The 16998-nt window shown below is 33.5% G+C and overlaps 1 protein-coding gene across 1 annotated transcript; it reads left to right on the top strand.

Moving 5' to 3' along the window:
• Positions 1-10303: 10303 nt before the first annotated feature.
• On the top strand, positions 10304-11311 carry LOC121781211 (ethylene-responsive transcription factor ERF017-like). Its single transcript, XM_042178926.1, has one exon. The coding sequence runs from the start codon at positions 10325-10327 to the stop codon at positions 10964-10966; it is 642 nt and encodes a 213-aa protein (XP_042034860.1). The 5' UTR covers positions 10304-10324; the 3' UTR covers positions 10967-11311.
• The last annotated feature ends 5687 nt before the right edge of the window (positions 11312-16998 follow it).

Genomic DNA, 16998 nt, shown 5'->3' with positions numbered 1-16998 from the left:
AGTAAAATTTCATAAATACGCTCCAAAATATACACACGTACATATATATTGGGAATTCCATGAGTTCAAATAAAAAAATCGTTAAATTAAAATAATAAACATAAACTTATAAAAAAAACTATAAAGAAACATAGATGTTGTAGCCGTTCTGAAAGAGTCGAAAGGGATATTGTATAATTTCCTAACATCGATATAATATTCTTTATATTCTAAGGGTGCGTCTGGTAGCTACTACAAATTTTAACATGATTCTATTGTTAATGGGCTTTCCTAAATTGGTTGGTAGGTTTATACATTGTTTGATTCAGCCCATGTAGGCTGATTGAGCTTATATATAATGTTTAGTTCAAGCAGGGTGTGAAGGAAACAAAATCTATTGTGACTAAATTACCCTCTCATCGTGAGGAAGTGGGCTCTTAAATAACAGTGCGTTAAGCTGTGATTTATAGTTGCTTGGCCACTTTACCTATACAGCTTCATGAATATCAGTTGTTTTGTGTTCCAAAAAACATTTTTTTGCATGATGAAATATCATTCACAGCCCTTGATGTTAGATTTCTCAGAACGATTTTGCTATGAGAACTTACTTTTAATCCTGGAATTCTCTATTGGGTTTTGACATTTGCTGCGTAGGAAGTGGTTTTAGCTAATGTGTTCTTAGGCATATTCTTTCTACTAAATTTTGCAATTAATTTTCTGCAATTTGTACTTGTTCTTTTACTTTATTTGAGCTTTATATGTATAAAGTTTTCACATTTAGTTTGCTTTATGTATGTGAGGCCTGAAATATTTATTTCTTTGGCTCAGGATTTCTTCCACCAAAATCACCTCAAAATCACCTCACAAAATTCTTAGTTCGCTAATCTTTATTCTAAAATCACCTCAAACTCCATTTTTTTTCTAGATTACATTATAGCTTTGGGAAAAAAAAACTTAATTGATTTGGGATTGAAAGGAAATTGAACAAAAATTGAGGAAATTAGAAATTGACTTTGGGGGAGATTTGAAGTGAAAAAGAAGACGTGCCGATTTGTGTTGATGAATTGTTAATTCTTCAAGCTTACTTACTCCATGAATCAAAGGATTCTTCTTCCATTGTCAATTGCTCCAAGTTTGATTATGTTTGGCTAAAAATCGTTTTATCCGTGAATGTTTGGAGTAACACGTTCTTATCTTAATTCGCCTTGCTTGTTTAATCTTTTGTAATTGTTTTAGCTTAATTTTGAAATCAAAATCCTCAAATCAAATCATCTTTTAGTATGTGTTTTCTATGTCTTAGAGTTAAATAATCTTTCCTTCCCTGTGGTTTTATATGCAATTTCTCCAGCTAAACTATCATTTTTATAAGCTAACTGTCATTTTATCCGCTTAGATTATCATTTTATAAGGTAAAAGTATCATTTTATTAAACAAAAATGTCATTTTATACACCAAAAATACCTATCATTCTATCGGCTGAAAGTATCATTTTAGCAGTTTTATGTCATTTTGTCACGTTAAAGTATCATTTTATCAGCTTATATGCAATTTCTCCAGCTAAACTATCATTTTTATAAGCTAACTGTCATTTTATCCGCTTAGATTATCATTTTATAAGGTAAAAGTATCATTTTATTAAACAAAAATGTCATTTTATACACCAAAAATACCTATCATTCTATCGGCTGAAAGTATCATTCTACCCGACAAAACTATCATTCTATAGGCTGAAAGTATCATTCTATCGGGCAAAGGTATCATTTTATCAGTTTTATGTCATTTTGTCACGTTAAAGTATCATTTTATCAGCTTATATGCAATTCCTCCAGCTAAACTATCATTTTTATAAGCTAACTGTCATTTTATCCGCTTAGATTATCATTTTATAAGGTAAAAGTATCATTTTATTGAACAAAAATGTCATTTTATACACCGAAAATACCTATCATTCTACCCGGCAAAACTATCATTCTATCGGCTGAAAGTATCATTCTATAGGCTGAAAGTATCATTCTATCGGGCAAAGGTATCATTTTATCAGTTTTATGTCATTTTGTCACGTTAAAGTATCATTTTATCAGCTTATATGCAATTTCTCCAGCTAAACTATCATTTTTATAAGCTAACTGTCATTTTATCCGCTTAGATTATCATTTTATAAGGTAAAAGTATCATTTTATTGAACAAAAATGTCATTTTATACACCAAAAATACCTATCATTCTATCGGCTGAAAGTATTATTCTATCGTCTGAAAGTATCATTCTATACGGCAAAAATATCATTTTATCCCCTCAAACTATCATTTTATGATATAAAAGTATCAGAGTTGAATTGAAAAAGCTTATGGGCTGGTCGAGTTTTCCCTCTTTCAACTTAAAATGCTTTTCTATCTTGTTAGTTGCTGTTAATCATAAAAAATGTGCAGGTTTAAAATTTTATTCACAAAAGCATATGCTTTAATATGTTAGGGCTCTCAACTCAATCTGTTGGTAAAAGACTTGATTGTTTAGAAACTGAGTTTTTGATGGATGGAAGCACACTCTGTTTCAGATGAGCAGAAGAATGTTGAGGTTGTGAACAAATAATGAAACATTTCGACATCATTTTATCCCCTCAAACTATCATTTTATGATGTAAAAGTATCATTTTATCATCCAAAGAACTAAAACTATCATTATGAAACAAAAATATCATTTTATCATTTGAAACTATCATTTAATTCCCTCAAACTATCATTTTATGATGCAAAAGTATCATTTTATCCAACCAAAGAACTCAAACAATCAATTTATCATGCAAAAGTATCATTTTATCATTTGAAACTATCATTTAATTCCCTCAAACTATCATTTTATGATGCAAAAGTATCAGTTTATCCAACCAAAGAACTCAAACAATCAATTTATCATGCAAAAGTATCATTTTATCATTTGAAACTATCATTTTGTTCCCTCAAACTATCATTTTATGATGCAAAAGTATCATTTTATTCAACCAAAGAACTCAAACAATCAATTTATCATGTAAAAGTATCATTTTATCATTTGAAACTATCATTTTGTCCCCTCAAACTATCATTTTATGATGTAAAAGTATCATTTTATCATCCAAAAATCTAAAACTATTATTCTTTTTTTCATACTTAACTAAATTTACATTAAAACTCGCATAGTCCATAAAATCTTTATTTTTAAGGAACTAATGAGGTAGAATAAAGAAAAATAAATAAAGAACGAATGCGCCGATAGTAGTATGTGAAAGCCTGAAACCCGGCTGCTGTTTTCCGGGTCGGCCGATTGGTGTGAGGTGTACCAAACGGTGGATTAGGCGTGATGGAAGTTGGGTTTCACAGCAAATGAGGGCTACCAGACGAGCCCTAATAATAAAAATTAATCGAATAGTTTAAAGTAAAGATTTTCTTTAAACTTTATATACAAATTAATAACAGGGTCCCCAAAAGATATCAGAATATAAAAGATATTCCTTCCGTTTCTTTTTGACATGTAGATTAAGAATTACTTAATGTGTTAAATGGAGAGAATAAATTATTAAAGAGAATAAAATATTAAAATGAATAAAATAAGGAAGATGGAAAGAGAAAGTATGAGAGAATGTATTACTCATACTTTTTGTTATAAAAAATAAAAATGAGTCTTTATATTGGAACATCCAAAAATGAATATGACTTTATTAACACAGAACAAAGAGAATGTAAAATGGGAATTAATTGATGAGTATATTTAGGTTTGGAAATGTAAACCATAAACGTTTTTATTAACCAAACCTTTATTGATTTCTACAATATTAGAATTATGAATCCTAAAGAAGAGTGAGCAAAAAATTAAGAACAATGTACCATTCTTGAAGGCGTAGCTGCGTTAATGAAGTAGCACAATCTCTTTTATAAATAAATAGGAATTTAAAGTTCACATCATGGTGGACGTGAATCTAAGGCCCTCCACATCTGTGTCTCAATACCGTCTCTTAATCATCTCATCTCTTCATTATTCACGGGCCCCACTGCTCTTTTTACTACATCTCTTAATTAAGAGACAACACCTGCATCTCTTAACCATCTCATCCTTTAACTATTAATTTTTTTTGCTCACTCTTCTTTAAGAATGGTACATTGTTCTTAATTTTTTGCTCACTCTTCATAATTCTAACTATTCAATTAGAATTATGAATCCTAAAGAAGAGTGAGCAAAAAATTAAGAACAATGTACCATTCTTGAAGGCGTAGCTGCGTTAATGAAGTAGCACAATCTCTTTTATAAATAAATAGGAATTTAAAGTTCACATCATGGTGGACGTGAATCTAAGGCCCTCCACATCTGTGTCTCAATACCGTCTCTTAATCACCTCATCCCTTCATTATTCACGGGCCCCACTGCTCTTTTTACCACATCTCTTAATTAAGAGACAGCACCTGCATCTCTTAACCATCTCATCCTTTAACTATTCATTCAATTTCATTTTTTATTTTTATTTCCAACAAATTCAATTAATAAAAACACACTTCATTAAATAAAAGAAAATTACAATTTAAAATCCTAAAAAAACAAAAAAAAACACATAATTAAAATCTTAAGAAAATAAAAAAACACGTACTTAAAATCCTAAAAAATAAAAAAGACATAATTTAAAATAATAGAAATTAAAATACTAAAAAATGGTGGGCAAATTGTGTGTGTGTTGTGTTATTTATAGATGAATGTGGGAAAAAAGGAAAAAAAGAAAAAAAAAACGGTAAAAAAATGTTTGAAAAGTTTGCACAAATCCTATACAAAAACTTTCATCTGCATTTCAATTTAATACATTTCGTCACATGTGTTTGAACGTCATTACCTCATTACCTACGCGATGTACAAAACATGAAACAATGATAAAATTTTTCACACTGTATAAAATAACGATAAAACTTTTTAAATCAACATGAAACAATAATAAAATATTATATACTCCACATTGACAAAGACTGAACGACATCCAAAAAATAATAATGGAGGTACTAAACTGAAACATGAATACTTTTTGTACTCCTATAATTTATATAAATTTCAAATTTTTCGTACCAATATAAAATAAAGTTAAAAAATACGGGGCAGTCTTCTATAAAAATTCGGAGTATTTTGTAACCCCGAATTTGGTAAAAAGTTAGAAGAAACTATACAAGAATACGGGGCAGTCTTCTGTAAAGATGTGGGATCATAATTATGTTTAGCATCCATAGCAATTAAATTCAATTTAAGTAGACCCTACATGTGGAAAATTAGGGAGATTAAAAGTTTATTTTGATCCATATAGATGTGCACAAGTGCACAATTCTCATTCATAGTACTGTATGATTGATTGAATAAGCTATCTTGATATATGTTAGTACAAAATTTCTATTTCAACATAAATCATAGTCAAGCACTAAAAAAGATTTTGATATTATTAGTGAGGCGACTTCTCAAGCATCATCTGAATTCATAGAGTAGGAATAATGTCATATTATTTGCATTTTCCTCTCATTCACAAATTTCGGCGTTTTTCATAGCTTTTCAACTTAAAAAAAATAAAATCCATATTATCGTATTTTACAGTTTATGGTTAACCCCTCAAAACACATAAGTTCATATCGTTGCACACAAAATTGCGTAATGTTGAACGTTATAATGCAATATAACTCCAAAAATTTATGTTAGATAATGCATACATTAGTACATATCATGGTGGTGAAGTATGGATTGTGGGACTATGAACTATATATTGCTATCTATTAATCTCTAGCTCTGTAAGCAAATAATAGTGTTGGGGGAATCATTATTTAAAATAAGATTCGAGTTCTATGATAGTTATCCAAGATTGGAAAAATATTTGGCATCAAAAGACAAATTTATCATTAAAACTCGCCCACCCCGAATACTGACTCGGCCGATTTACTTAGCTCCTCTAACTGACTCGGCTAAGTAACTCTCTCTATCCTTCAAAATAGATCACACTTGCCGTTTTTATGGGACGTAGGGACTACACAACATCAATTTTTTTGGCCATAATAGTTTAAAATTAGTCTTTAATTATATAATCCAATAAATTAACTAATTTTAAATTTAATTTATACTCCCTCCGTCCTAAGGAAGATGACCTCTTCCTTAAGCTGCACGATAATTTATACTACAACTTTATTTTGTTGTTAAGTTGAGAATGTAAAGTAAGATAAATGGAATTAGGTGAAAAAAGGGATGAGAGTGGATCTAGAGACATTTTTGCCCAACTAGAAGTCCCAACTACTAGCTGGGATGACAATGACTTCCAGAGAATTTCTAGCAACTTGCTGGAATTGCATGATGGTCCAGAGAGTTTGCAGCGACTTGCTGGAATAACACGATAGTCTAGATAGTTTCCATTGACTCGCTGGGTGCACACCCATCGACTGGAATGTGCGCTGGATCCTTTTTCGGTCCTAGGAATAAAAGACCTATGGAACAATTTCCAATAGATTCTCCAACCCCCATATTGTCAAATTATCATCCAAAAGCAAGAAGAAGAACATCGTGAAGATTTTGATCATCAAGAAGAAGGATTCTCACTCCCCTGGGGGGACATTAGTATCATCTTGCTTATGTTTCTTACGTTTTCCATGGATATATTTGTGATATTCTTTAAAACATTAGTGGCTAAACAACTTGTGTAGGGTTTTGGGTGAATAGTACTACATTGATTATGTTTTGATTTTATTGGAATTGAACCTTTTACTTAAGCTCTTGTGATTTTTTTATTATTCTTGAACCTATTTCTCCATATTTTCCAAACTTCAAATTATCTTTTATTTTATTTTATTTTGCTTGAATCAGTAGGTAAATTAGGACTTTAGATACCAAATCAAAACTTGAATCGTTTAAATAGTGAATGATTATGATTCGGGTACTTAAGTTAACTAATTAATCTATGTGGATATGATACTCTTGCTTGTTATCACTACAATAACCCCGCCCCTGAACACTTGCGAGACATTTTATTGCTAAAAATAAGGGCAAGTGAATTTTCTACGGTATTTTCACTCGATCGATGAAATTGTAAAGCGATAATTTTATCAGCTTGGTTATTTCGTTTTGAAAATATTGGCAAAAGAAAAGGAAGATAAGTACTAAATATAGGAAAAAAAAGTGCTATATATATTTACATAATCATGGCGGGGGTTGCATTATATTGCTAACTAGTATTTAAGTTGCTAACTCTACTAACTCATCAATGCAGTGTATTAAAAATGTCAACACATAATTTTGTTGACATTTCAATTAGTACGTTGTACTGATGAATTAACAGAGTTAGCAACTTAAATAGTTAGCAATTGATCACATCCCAACATGGATGTGATCAAATACTAACCATCTTAATGTGCTACTTGCTAACTAAATCAACACATTATATTAAAAATGTCAACACAGTGATATGAATATGTCAACACAAATTTGTGTTGACATTTTGTAAATGTGAAGATAACTTTATGTTGACATTTTTAATTAATGTGTTGATTAGTGAACAAGTAGCATATTAAGCAAAATGTCAAGATAAATTTGTGTTGACATACCCATATTACTGTGTTGACATTTTTAATATAATGTGTTAACAAGTAGCACAGTAAGATAGTTAATACACTAATGCAATCCTAACTAGATGAGCATGTGATCACTAAGGAATGATATTTACCAAATTTACGCTTAATTTGGGTGGCAATTGAGAAAAAAAATTGAAAAAACAAACCCTCATTAATACCAAATGTTAGGACTTAGCCTTTGAAGACACCTGTAATATTGAAGGTATATGCGTAGCTTTTTTGAATTTGATTTTGTAAGATATGAAGCCGCAACGTATTATTTCCTTCATTAATGACTCATTCCGGCCATATTTACGAATGTGAAACCAGAATTGGTGAACTGAACAGTACCTTTCACTGGATCAAATATACATAAATTTTTTAGAAGTGTAACTATCATTCATTTTCTGAAATTCTTGATGGAATATGATCAATCTTTAATGTTAGGTCTTCAAAAGATCCTCCAATAACTTATGTGCAGCCATTTGAATAGAAACCGACTAGTACTACTATCGTCATTTAAAAACTAGCTAAAATATCCATTTAGTGTCGGCCAAACTATCGTCATTTTGTTTGTGTCTGATTCGCAATTTCGGCAACAACAAATTGGTATGTTTTTGTCTTATTTCATTTTTTCAGATAAAATAAAACCAAAACTAAACACTGAAAATTGTTTAGCTTAACTTAGAAACTATACAATAAATAATATGCAATCAATGTAGACATATACCTTAATAATTCGGTTGTAAAAATAATACTCCTTGTTCATGAATCTATCCAAAAATATCGAAATTAATCAAAAATAAAACAAAACTATTTTAAATGTAAAAAAAGAATAAGAAAAATAAGGCATCACTGGTGGGGGCTGAAAAATTCGAAATATTTTAGACATGCTTGTACGTACGATACTCAATGATTGACTAAGCTGAATCAATTAGAGCCAGGCCCGTTCTTTTGATGAAAAAAATTAATATTATTTTCAAGTCAAAGAAAATAAAAAAAATCCCAAATCCAAAATGGTGTGAACAATAGCTTCCCACATCAGCTATTAAATGGATAATTTCATAAGGGCATCCGCAATGGGGTGGACGATAGGCCGCCCGATGCATCTGGCGTGCCACCGTCCGCCATTGTGGGTGTGCGGACGATGCCCGATGCCGCGGACGATAGGGCATCGTCCGCCCACTGTGGGTGATGCGGACGATGGCGCGGACTATGCAACATGTTTTCATTTTTTTTTCTCGAATTTTTATCTGTTTAAACCTCGTTTCTCATTCTATTTTTCATACGGACATTTCTCTCTTCTCTCACTTTCCATACGAATATTTCGATCATCTCTCACAAACAAAAATGAACCACGACGACGACTGGAGTACCTCGGAGGGCGTTAGTCGGACCTAGACTCGAGTTCGATGTCGTTAATGACGCAATGGCGGATTGCTTAGCCGAAATGCACCGCGAGGAGGAGGCGGCGGCGGCGGAGCAGATCCCCAGGCCTATTCGACGTCGGACATTTGTCCGCCGCGACCACGCCGTAGCTCAGGAACGTCTATTTGCAGACTATTTTGCCGAGCAACCACGGTGGGGTCCGACTGTTTTTCACCGCCGGTTTAGAATGCATCGTTATCTTTTTCTCAGCATTGTCCAAACGTTGGAGTCACGTGATGAATACTTCCAGTATCGAGAAGATGGCATCGGTAGACCCGGACTTACGCCGTTGTAGAAGTGCACGGTTGCACTCCGGCAGTTGGCCTACGACACCACGGCGGACATGTTCGACGAGTACCTTCACGTCGGGGAGACAACTGGCCGCGAGTGCCTGAAGAGATTTTGTAGGGGAGTTGTGGAGGGTTACAGCGACACATATTTGCGAAAGCCGACTACGGTGGATTGTCAGGGCCTGATGAAGATGCACGAGACAGCGCACGGCTTTCCTGGGATGCTAGGGAGCATCGACTGTATGCACTGAGAGTGGAAGAATTGTCCGACATCGTGGAGAGGCCAATTTACTAGTGGATACAAGGGCAGCCACCCGACGATGATCCTCGAAGCCGTCGCTGACCATCGGCTCTGGATCTGGCATGCTTACTTCCGTGTAGCGGGGTCGAACAACGACATCAACGTTCTCAACTCATCCACCCTCTTCACCGAGCAATACAATGGCAACGGCCCGGCCATCGAGTTCACTGCCAACATGCGCCAATATCACATGAGGTACTACTTGGCCGATGGCATATACCCAAGGTGACTGTTTTTCTGAAGACGATCAGCTGCCCAATGAGTGAGAAAAGAGTTTTATTTGCACAAAAGCAGGAGGCGGCGGCTTATAAGGCGCTCCACTGTATGTGGAAGAGTAGAAGGATAAAATGATAATGTGGCGGTGCATAGGGCGCCGTATATGGGCGCCCCATTGCTAATGTCTTAAAACAAACAAGATCATATAAATATTAAAATATATACACATAGACATAAACTATATACTACTAAAAAGCACGTGCAAATTAGGTACTGACCCATGACCCTACCACGCGTTGTCATGTCTCGCTCCATGATTTCACTTTGACCCCACACCCGGACCCGACCCGGCCCGATAAACCCTACGCTACATTTACGCTTATTGGACTTTCGATTCAACGCGCTGTGACTCGAACCTGAAATTCTACTTCAACCAGCCATGCTTGGTCTGTGCTCTTTCCATATATATACACACAATCATGCTCCCAATTTCTCAGCCGCCAAATCCATACTCATCAATTCATGCATGCAATTGTTGGAACCAACAATTCAATTTCATTCAAACTTACTAAAAATGTACAAACCCTCCTCTTCCGCTTCCTCCTCACCACAGCCCAAGTACAAGGGCGTTCGGAAGCGCAAGTGGGGCAAATACGTCACCGAGATACGCCTCCCCAACAGCCGGGAGCGCATCTGGCTCGGCTCCTACGACACGGCCGAGAAGGCGGCCCGCGCCTTCGACGCCGCCATCTTCTGCCTCCGTGGCCCCACCGCCAAGCTCAATTTCCCCGCCGACCCCCCCAACATCTCCGGCTGGCAGGCCCTCAATCCGGCCGAGATACAGGCCGTGGCCCAGCACTACGGCAACACCTACTCCTGCAGCCAGCCTCCTCCGCCGCCGCCGCCGCAGCCGGAGGCTGTGGAATTAGATGACACGTCACCCCCGTCGAATTCTGAGGGGGCCGAGCCGATGAATTCTATCGACTGGTCGTTCCTCGACGCGTTGGACTCGGGGAATGCAGGCCGTGTCACGGATTTCGAGCTTTTTCACGAGCCAGGTGACATATACATGCCCCCGAATCTGCCGGAGAGAGGCGCTGACGACGAATACGGCTACGAAACGGGAACCGGTGGTAATGTGTCATCCTCTTTTCTTTGGAATTTCTAATCAGAGAAAAATCAAGTAAGTATTTAAACACAATTCCAACAATAAGATGTTTTTCCTTCAACCAATAAGTCGAGGCGATATATGAGTGTGTAATTCACAGAAAGTTTATAAAGAGGGATTTGGAAATTAGTATACTACTCACTTTCCGTTTATACATATAGTAGTAGTAGTAGTAGTACTATATATATTTTTTTGCCGGGAAGTCAATTTGGGATTAGTTTATGGAGGAAATGGATAGAATATTAACCATTTATGGTTTGTTTAAGGTAGTAAGTAATCTATATTCCCGGATTGGTATTGTAAGATCATATACTGTAATATATATAAAAATAAAATTGCTGATTAGCTTGTCTCCTTCAAATTTTTTTCAAGTGTTCCACTATGATTGTTGCTTGAAGTATCAAATAAAAAGTTTAAAATGATGATGAGATCCATACCATACTATTAGCTACATCTAACATTACCTATAATAATGTCAAATTATACTCTATTAAAGGTGATTACATAGATGCAAACCAATCAAATTCCAAGAAAAAGTTCAGTTCTGAAGTTTTAAGGATGAGACTTCCATCGTCTTTATCTATACTAAACTATCTTTTTTAGTTTGTTTTTGGAGTTTATTTTGAATTTTTATACCAGTGGGCAGTGGAGTATTTGTTTATACGTTTAACTGAACTTAATTTTCATTTTAATTTTTGGGGTTTGTTTTACGTTTTGGGGTTATTTTTGGGGAATGGTCCAAGTGGAACTTCTGTAGCAGAAAACACAGTGCCCTATTGTGCATCAAACGCAAACATTTATTCACTAAACGCAAAATTTTCTGCAGCGTATCTTTTCTTCACTTTTATTTTCTTGTTATACTTAAAAGCACTATGGGATCCAGTTTCATAATTATATAAGTAGTTTTAATTTACATGTCTATTACTTTTATAGTTTTTTTTTTTTCATTTGGCTAATTACAGTTATATTTTCTCTTTTTAGTTTATTTAAGTAATCATTTTAATTTAGGAATGAATGTATCATAATCAGAAATTTTAAGCTTTTAAATTTGCAAAGAAAGCCCCTCTTTTTGGTGTTGGATTTGTAATGATATTTCGAGGACTAAAACTATTCTAAGCAAGAATTAAAGACTATTGCGTTTCCTGCACAACAGGGCATGCATATTATACCATTGCAGAGGATCCATTCCCATTTTTTTTTTTGTAATTTTAGGGTTTATTTTTTGAAAGTCTTGATCAAAATATTTCTACATATAAGAGGTCATATTATAATTCATCCCTGTATATTTGATTATATGCAATGAAAAAAGAGAGTTGCTTTTACTTATAAATCAAACCATGGTGTGTGGTTCGAGCTAATCCAAATAATTGAGATAATCAAACAGAAGATGCAAGATAATGATGTAGCAACACTATTTCATGAGTTATTTTTGTGGTTGAAGCAAAAAACAGCTTTCTACAGTCTACACCATGAACCCTGACATGTTTCAGTTGATGTAGTTATTATCATTTCAGCTATTTTAGTTTTCCTATTTTAAAACTCACAATCAGTAATTTCTTGATCTGCTTGAATTTCTTCTGATAATTAAAGGCAAGAACACGTAATTTAATATTACTATATAATTAAATAGGGTGGTTTAATAAATTAATATAGCCCTAATTATCTGCTGCAATTAGCTAGGGTTTTGAACTTCCATATTACTCTATAGTCAAATTTTTTGCAAACACCAATAACATTAATTGTCCTCCAACAAGCAATCAAGAAACAGAAACATGAAGGTGTGTGAGGTAGAGAGGTTAATGCATGATGCCAAAAGTCTCAGGTTCGAGTCCTCCGTGGCGTGGCCTATAAATTTAATTCATTCACCCATCCAAAAAGAGAAACAGAAACATGACAGTATAAAAAATTTACTCTACAGTTTGATGTTGTTATGTCCATATGCTAATAAATGGGGTAAGTGTAAAATATTACTATCATTTTATGCATCTAACTTTGAATTCTTTCACAATCTAACCTTAACTCATGCAAAGTTACAAGTTAATACTATCAATATTGCTAACAATCAGATTTTCGGCTGCTGGCATTTTCGATCAGCACTCCTTATAAGTACGTGTTCACGAACATTTATATCCCGCCTCAGGCATTCAGCTTCTTGAAATCGAATGATAAGATACAGTTGTAAATATTAGTAACCTGCAGTGATGTATGTATAAAATGGTAGTAGAAGGTGAGTTTATTTATAGAATACTGAAGGTTAAGATGAAGTAACCATTGCATTTGAGTTTTAAATTCTGCATTTTCATTATAAATATATTTGATGTGTGCAAGTGTAATAAACCTAAAATGGTTAAGTAGCTGTAAATAGTTATTCTTTTTTCTAGTCCCATTTTATGGATTTGTGACTTCCCATATTGGTTGAAACTTGAGAGAGATTAATTATTGAGACATGCAATGATTTATGCTGTATTTGTTTTTTAAAATAAGGCAAAAGCACATATGCTGGCTCTGGTTCATGTGCCGTATAACATGAAAGTTAATTTTCTTTTAAATTATGAATTATAGGTCTTGTTGCAAATCAAATACACATTTTGATTTAATTTTCAGTAAATTCTTTTATTCTAACCGTTTTTGCACTGAGTTTGGAGATGAAATTTAATTAGATATCTATCCACGTTGAAACTCCAAATTGATTGAAATATTTTGGAAACTCGTTGGTGATGCAGTTTTAGTAAAGGCTGCTGAAAACTTAGTGTTGGAATGATTTGAAATTTGTACAAGGTTTGCGACACAAGACGAATGATTTGAAATTTGTACAAGGCTTGCGACACAAGACGGGGAATCAAAATTATTGCTATACCATGATGTACTATGAGATTTGGCAATCAGGATATCTAATCTTTTTGTACAATGAAATTTGGCAATCAAATTATTGATATGTCATGATGTAAAATCAGGATTTTATAGTTTAAATAGCGAGTATTTTTATTGTTTTAATTTCCGGCTTGATTTCTAATTTCAGTAAATTCATTATATTCTCTTTTTAATTCCCTAGGATTTCCAAACCATTTATAAATAGCGAGTTTCATTGCTTTCTATGTTGGAATATTAAAATACAAACTTGATTTTGTAAATATCTAGATATTATGTAGAATTATCTAGAATTGGAAATGAAAATATCTAGATATTTTGGTAGAATTAACTAGAGAAAGAATTTTCTAGAATATAGATATTATTTAAAAATATCTAGATTTGTATAGAGAAAAATCGAGATATTTAGAATATAAATCGGATGTCGACAACTAAATTGACAACACCGGAGGCCAAACATGACAATGAGCTTTAAAAACCCTCAATAGATGGATTTACTACACAGTGTTGAGACATTATTGAAACATTTAAAAATTAGGTCTAATTTGCAGGTCATGCATATATATATATAAGTATTGAATATATAGTTTGTGTTGGAAGAACAAGAAACCTTGAAACCATATGCCAACAGATATACAAGAATTTTGATCCGAATATGATTTTTTTTTTTGAAAATTTACAAATTTCGTATTGGTTGTTTTTGAACTTATGGAGGAGGATGAATCAAGAAATTACTATGCCAAGATTAATTTGTATGCATATATGTGTTTTATCAGTTAATTTATGGATGATGATAATCATGTTGATGAAGTTCTAAAACTTATGATCCGTCTGTGCATAAACATGAATGTCATATCCAACAATGGAAAGTTTCTTTCCAATTATTAACACTATCCCATCTACCTTTTCTTTTTCTGTCTTACTTTACCCACTTTTTCTCATTCTCTATCTTACTTTACTGATCTATCATTAAATCGTTGACGTCCACCTATGAGACTATTTTTTTGGGACAGAGGGACTTATATTAACCGCCTTAGCTGGGTATAAAAATTTAGTAGTCTAGACATGTTGGCACATAGTGTCTCCGACCAATCATAATTGCAGTGAGAAGTGGTTTCAATTGTGAATAGTTTTACATACCACATGACAATATCTCCTTACCATGTTACTTAATATTGTAACTTAGGTTTACACTTGAATAATGAATGGTTTCATCTCGTCCGGACAAGTTATGGAAAGTTTCGATGGTATCAGAATATGGGCGAGGGCAACGAGCCCACACAGAAGATGACCACATTGTTGGGGGAGTGCTTGCTCCTTCTCTACACCTTGCTTGTTGTTTGCCTTAGCCTCGTCGACTCTTACTTGATGTTCCTGGTTGCTAGCTACGTGTGGTTTTACTGATTAGATTTTGTTTGTTTCTCTCTGGCGTAGACACTTATTGTTGCCTTCTTTTTTTGGGTTAGCTTTGCGATTGAGGTGATATTGTTTTTGCTTTACTTATTCTTGTTGTGGTTGGTCTTTGTTATTTTGCACTCTACCTCACCACTAACGATTTGAAATTTTTAGACAAAAGAGAACTAAAACCCTAGTTGTAGGTTTTTCATGATCAATTTGGCTAATCATTAATTATCGTCCAACCGTATATATCAATCACTTTTCAAGGACCACGAAGGCGACAGTATAGGTTGGCTTAATTGGTCAAATTAAGGCCAAAACGAGAGTCATACGAAAATGGATTGCTTGACTTTGATAGTAGATAGTATTTTTTAATTGGTAAGAGTAATAAAATCGAAGTCATTTTCGAGCTCCGTCCAAAAGTAACCTGAATTTCTACTAGTAAAGTCGTAAACATACCTAACTTATGTACACTTGAGGCGCCGCACGCCCACCCTTATACTTGCAAAATTCTTCTTCATTTGTTGTATATTTGGCCGGCACTACTCTAATTCACTAACACATTAACACATTAACCAATATTATCAAGTAATTGAGAATTGAGATGCATCAGAATTTGCCGCATGAAACATATTTTTAGATTAATTAATTATAAAAGGGCAGAATGGTAATTTCATGGTACATTTTATTTAATAAATACTTTTTTTAATTTAATTTTTTTAATTTAATTTTTTTGTCATCTACATATACAATTCATGTCAACTACATATACAATTCATGTCAACTACACACATATAATGTCAACTATGTGTACAATCCATGTAAACTACACACATATAATGTCAACTACATATACAATTCATGTCAACTATACACATATAATGTCAACTATAAGTTGACATTTGATGTGCAGGCTATTGACGATAATACCCCCGAGTTGACATATTCTACTTGCAGTTGACATTTCAAAAATGTTGTGGATGAGTGGCTGAAAATGCATCTCAATTCTCAATTAAACTAAAAAATCTCAACCTAACATAACCCTATATATATATATATATATATGGATGTATTCATTTCCTTTTTGTATCTTTTGTTCTTTGTTCTTTTTTAATCTCAGCCCCACATTTTATCATCCGACGGTTAGATTGGTGCCACGTGTCATTTAATAATGCAGATTTTCAGTTGAATAATGCACCATTATAGTGTAATAATGCAGATCATCTAGACCGTTGATGAATGAGATCTAACGGCCCATATTAAGAAGAATAAATGATCTAAGGGATGAATAGGAGAATAACGCTCCCATATATATATATATATATAATGCATTTTTGCATTCCCTTCGTCCTATAACAATATGCACTCTTTTCTTTTTAGTTCGTCTCAAAAGAATATGCAATTTTTAATTTTAGAAATTATCCTCCCTCTAATGAGGTGGGACCCATTTCCACTAACAATACTTTAAGGCCATGTTTGGTTGCCAGGATTCTGTCTGGGAAAGTAATCTGATTCCTTAAATTTTAAATTCCTGTGTTTGTTTCGATTTTTAATCAAACTGGGAAAGTAATCAGAATCCTGAGAACAAGGAAAGTTAGTACAACTTTCCAAGATTCTGAATCCTAACTTTTCTTAGGTATTCTTTTTCCCAATTTTAGGATTCTTACATATTTAATGCAATATATTATTATTATTATTATTATTATTATTATTATTATTATTATTATTATTATTATTATTAATTACAGTATTTTAAAAATAATTTA

The sequence above is a fragment of the Salvia splendens genome, chromosome 20, assembly GCF_004379255.2.
Source record: "Salvia splendens isolate huo1 chromosome 20, SspV2, whole genome shotgun sequence".
Taxonomy (NCBI): domain Eukaryota; kingdom Viridiplantae; phylum Streptophyta; class Magnoliopsida; order Lamiales; family Lamiaceae; genus Salvia; species Salvia splendens.
This window is presented reverse-complemented; position numbering and strand designations above follow the sequence as displayed.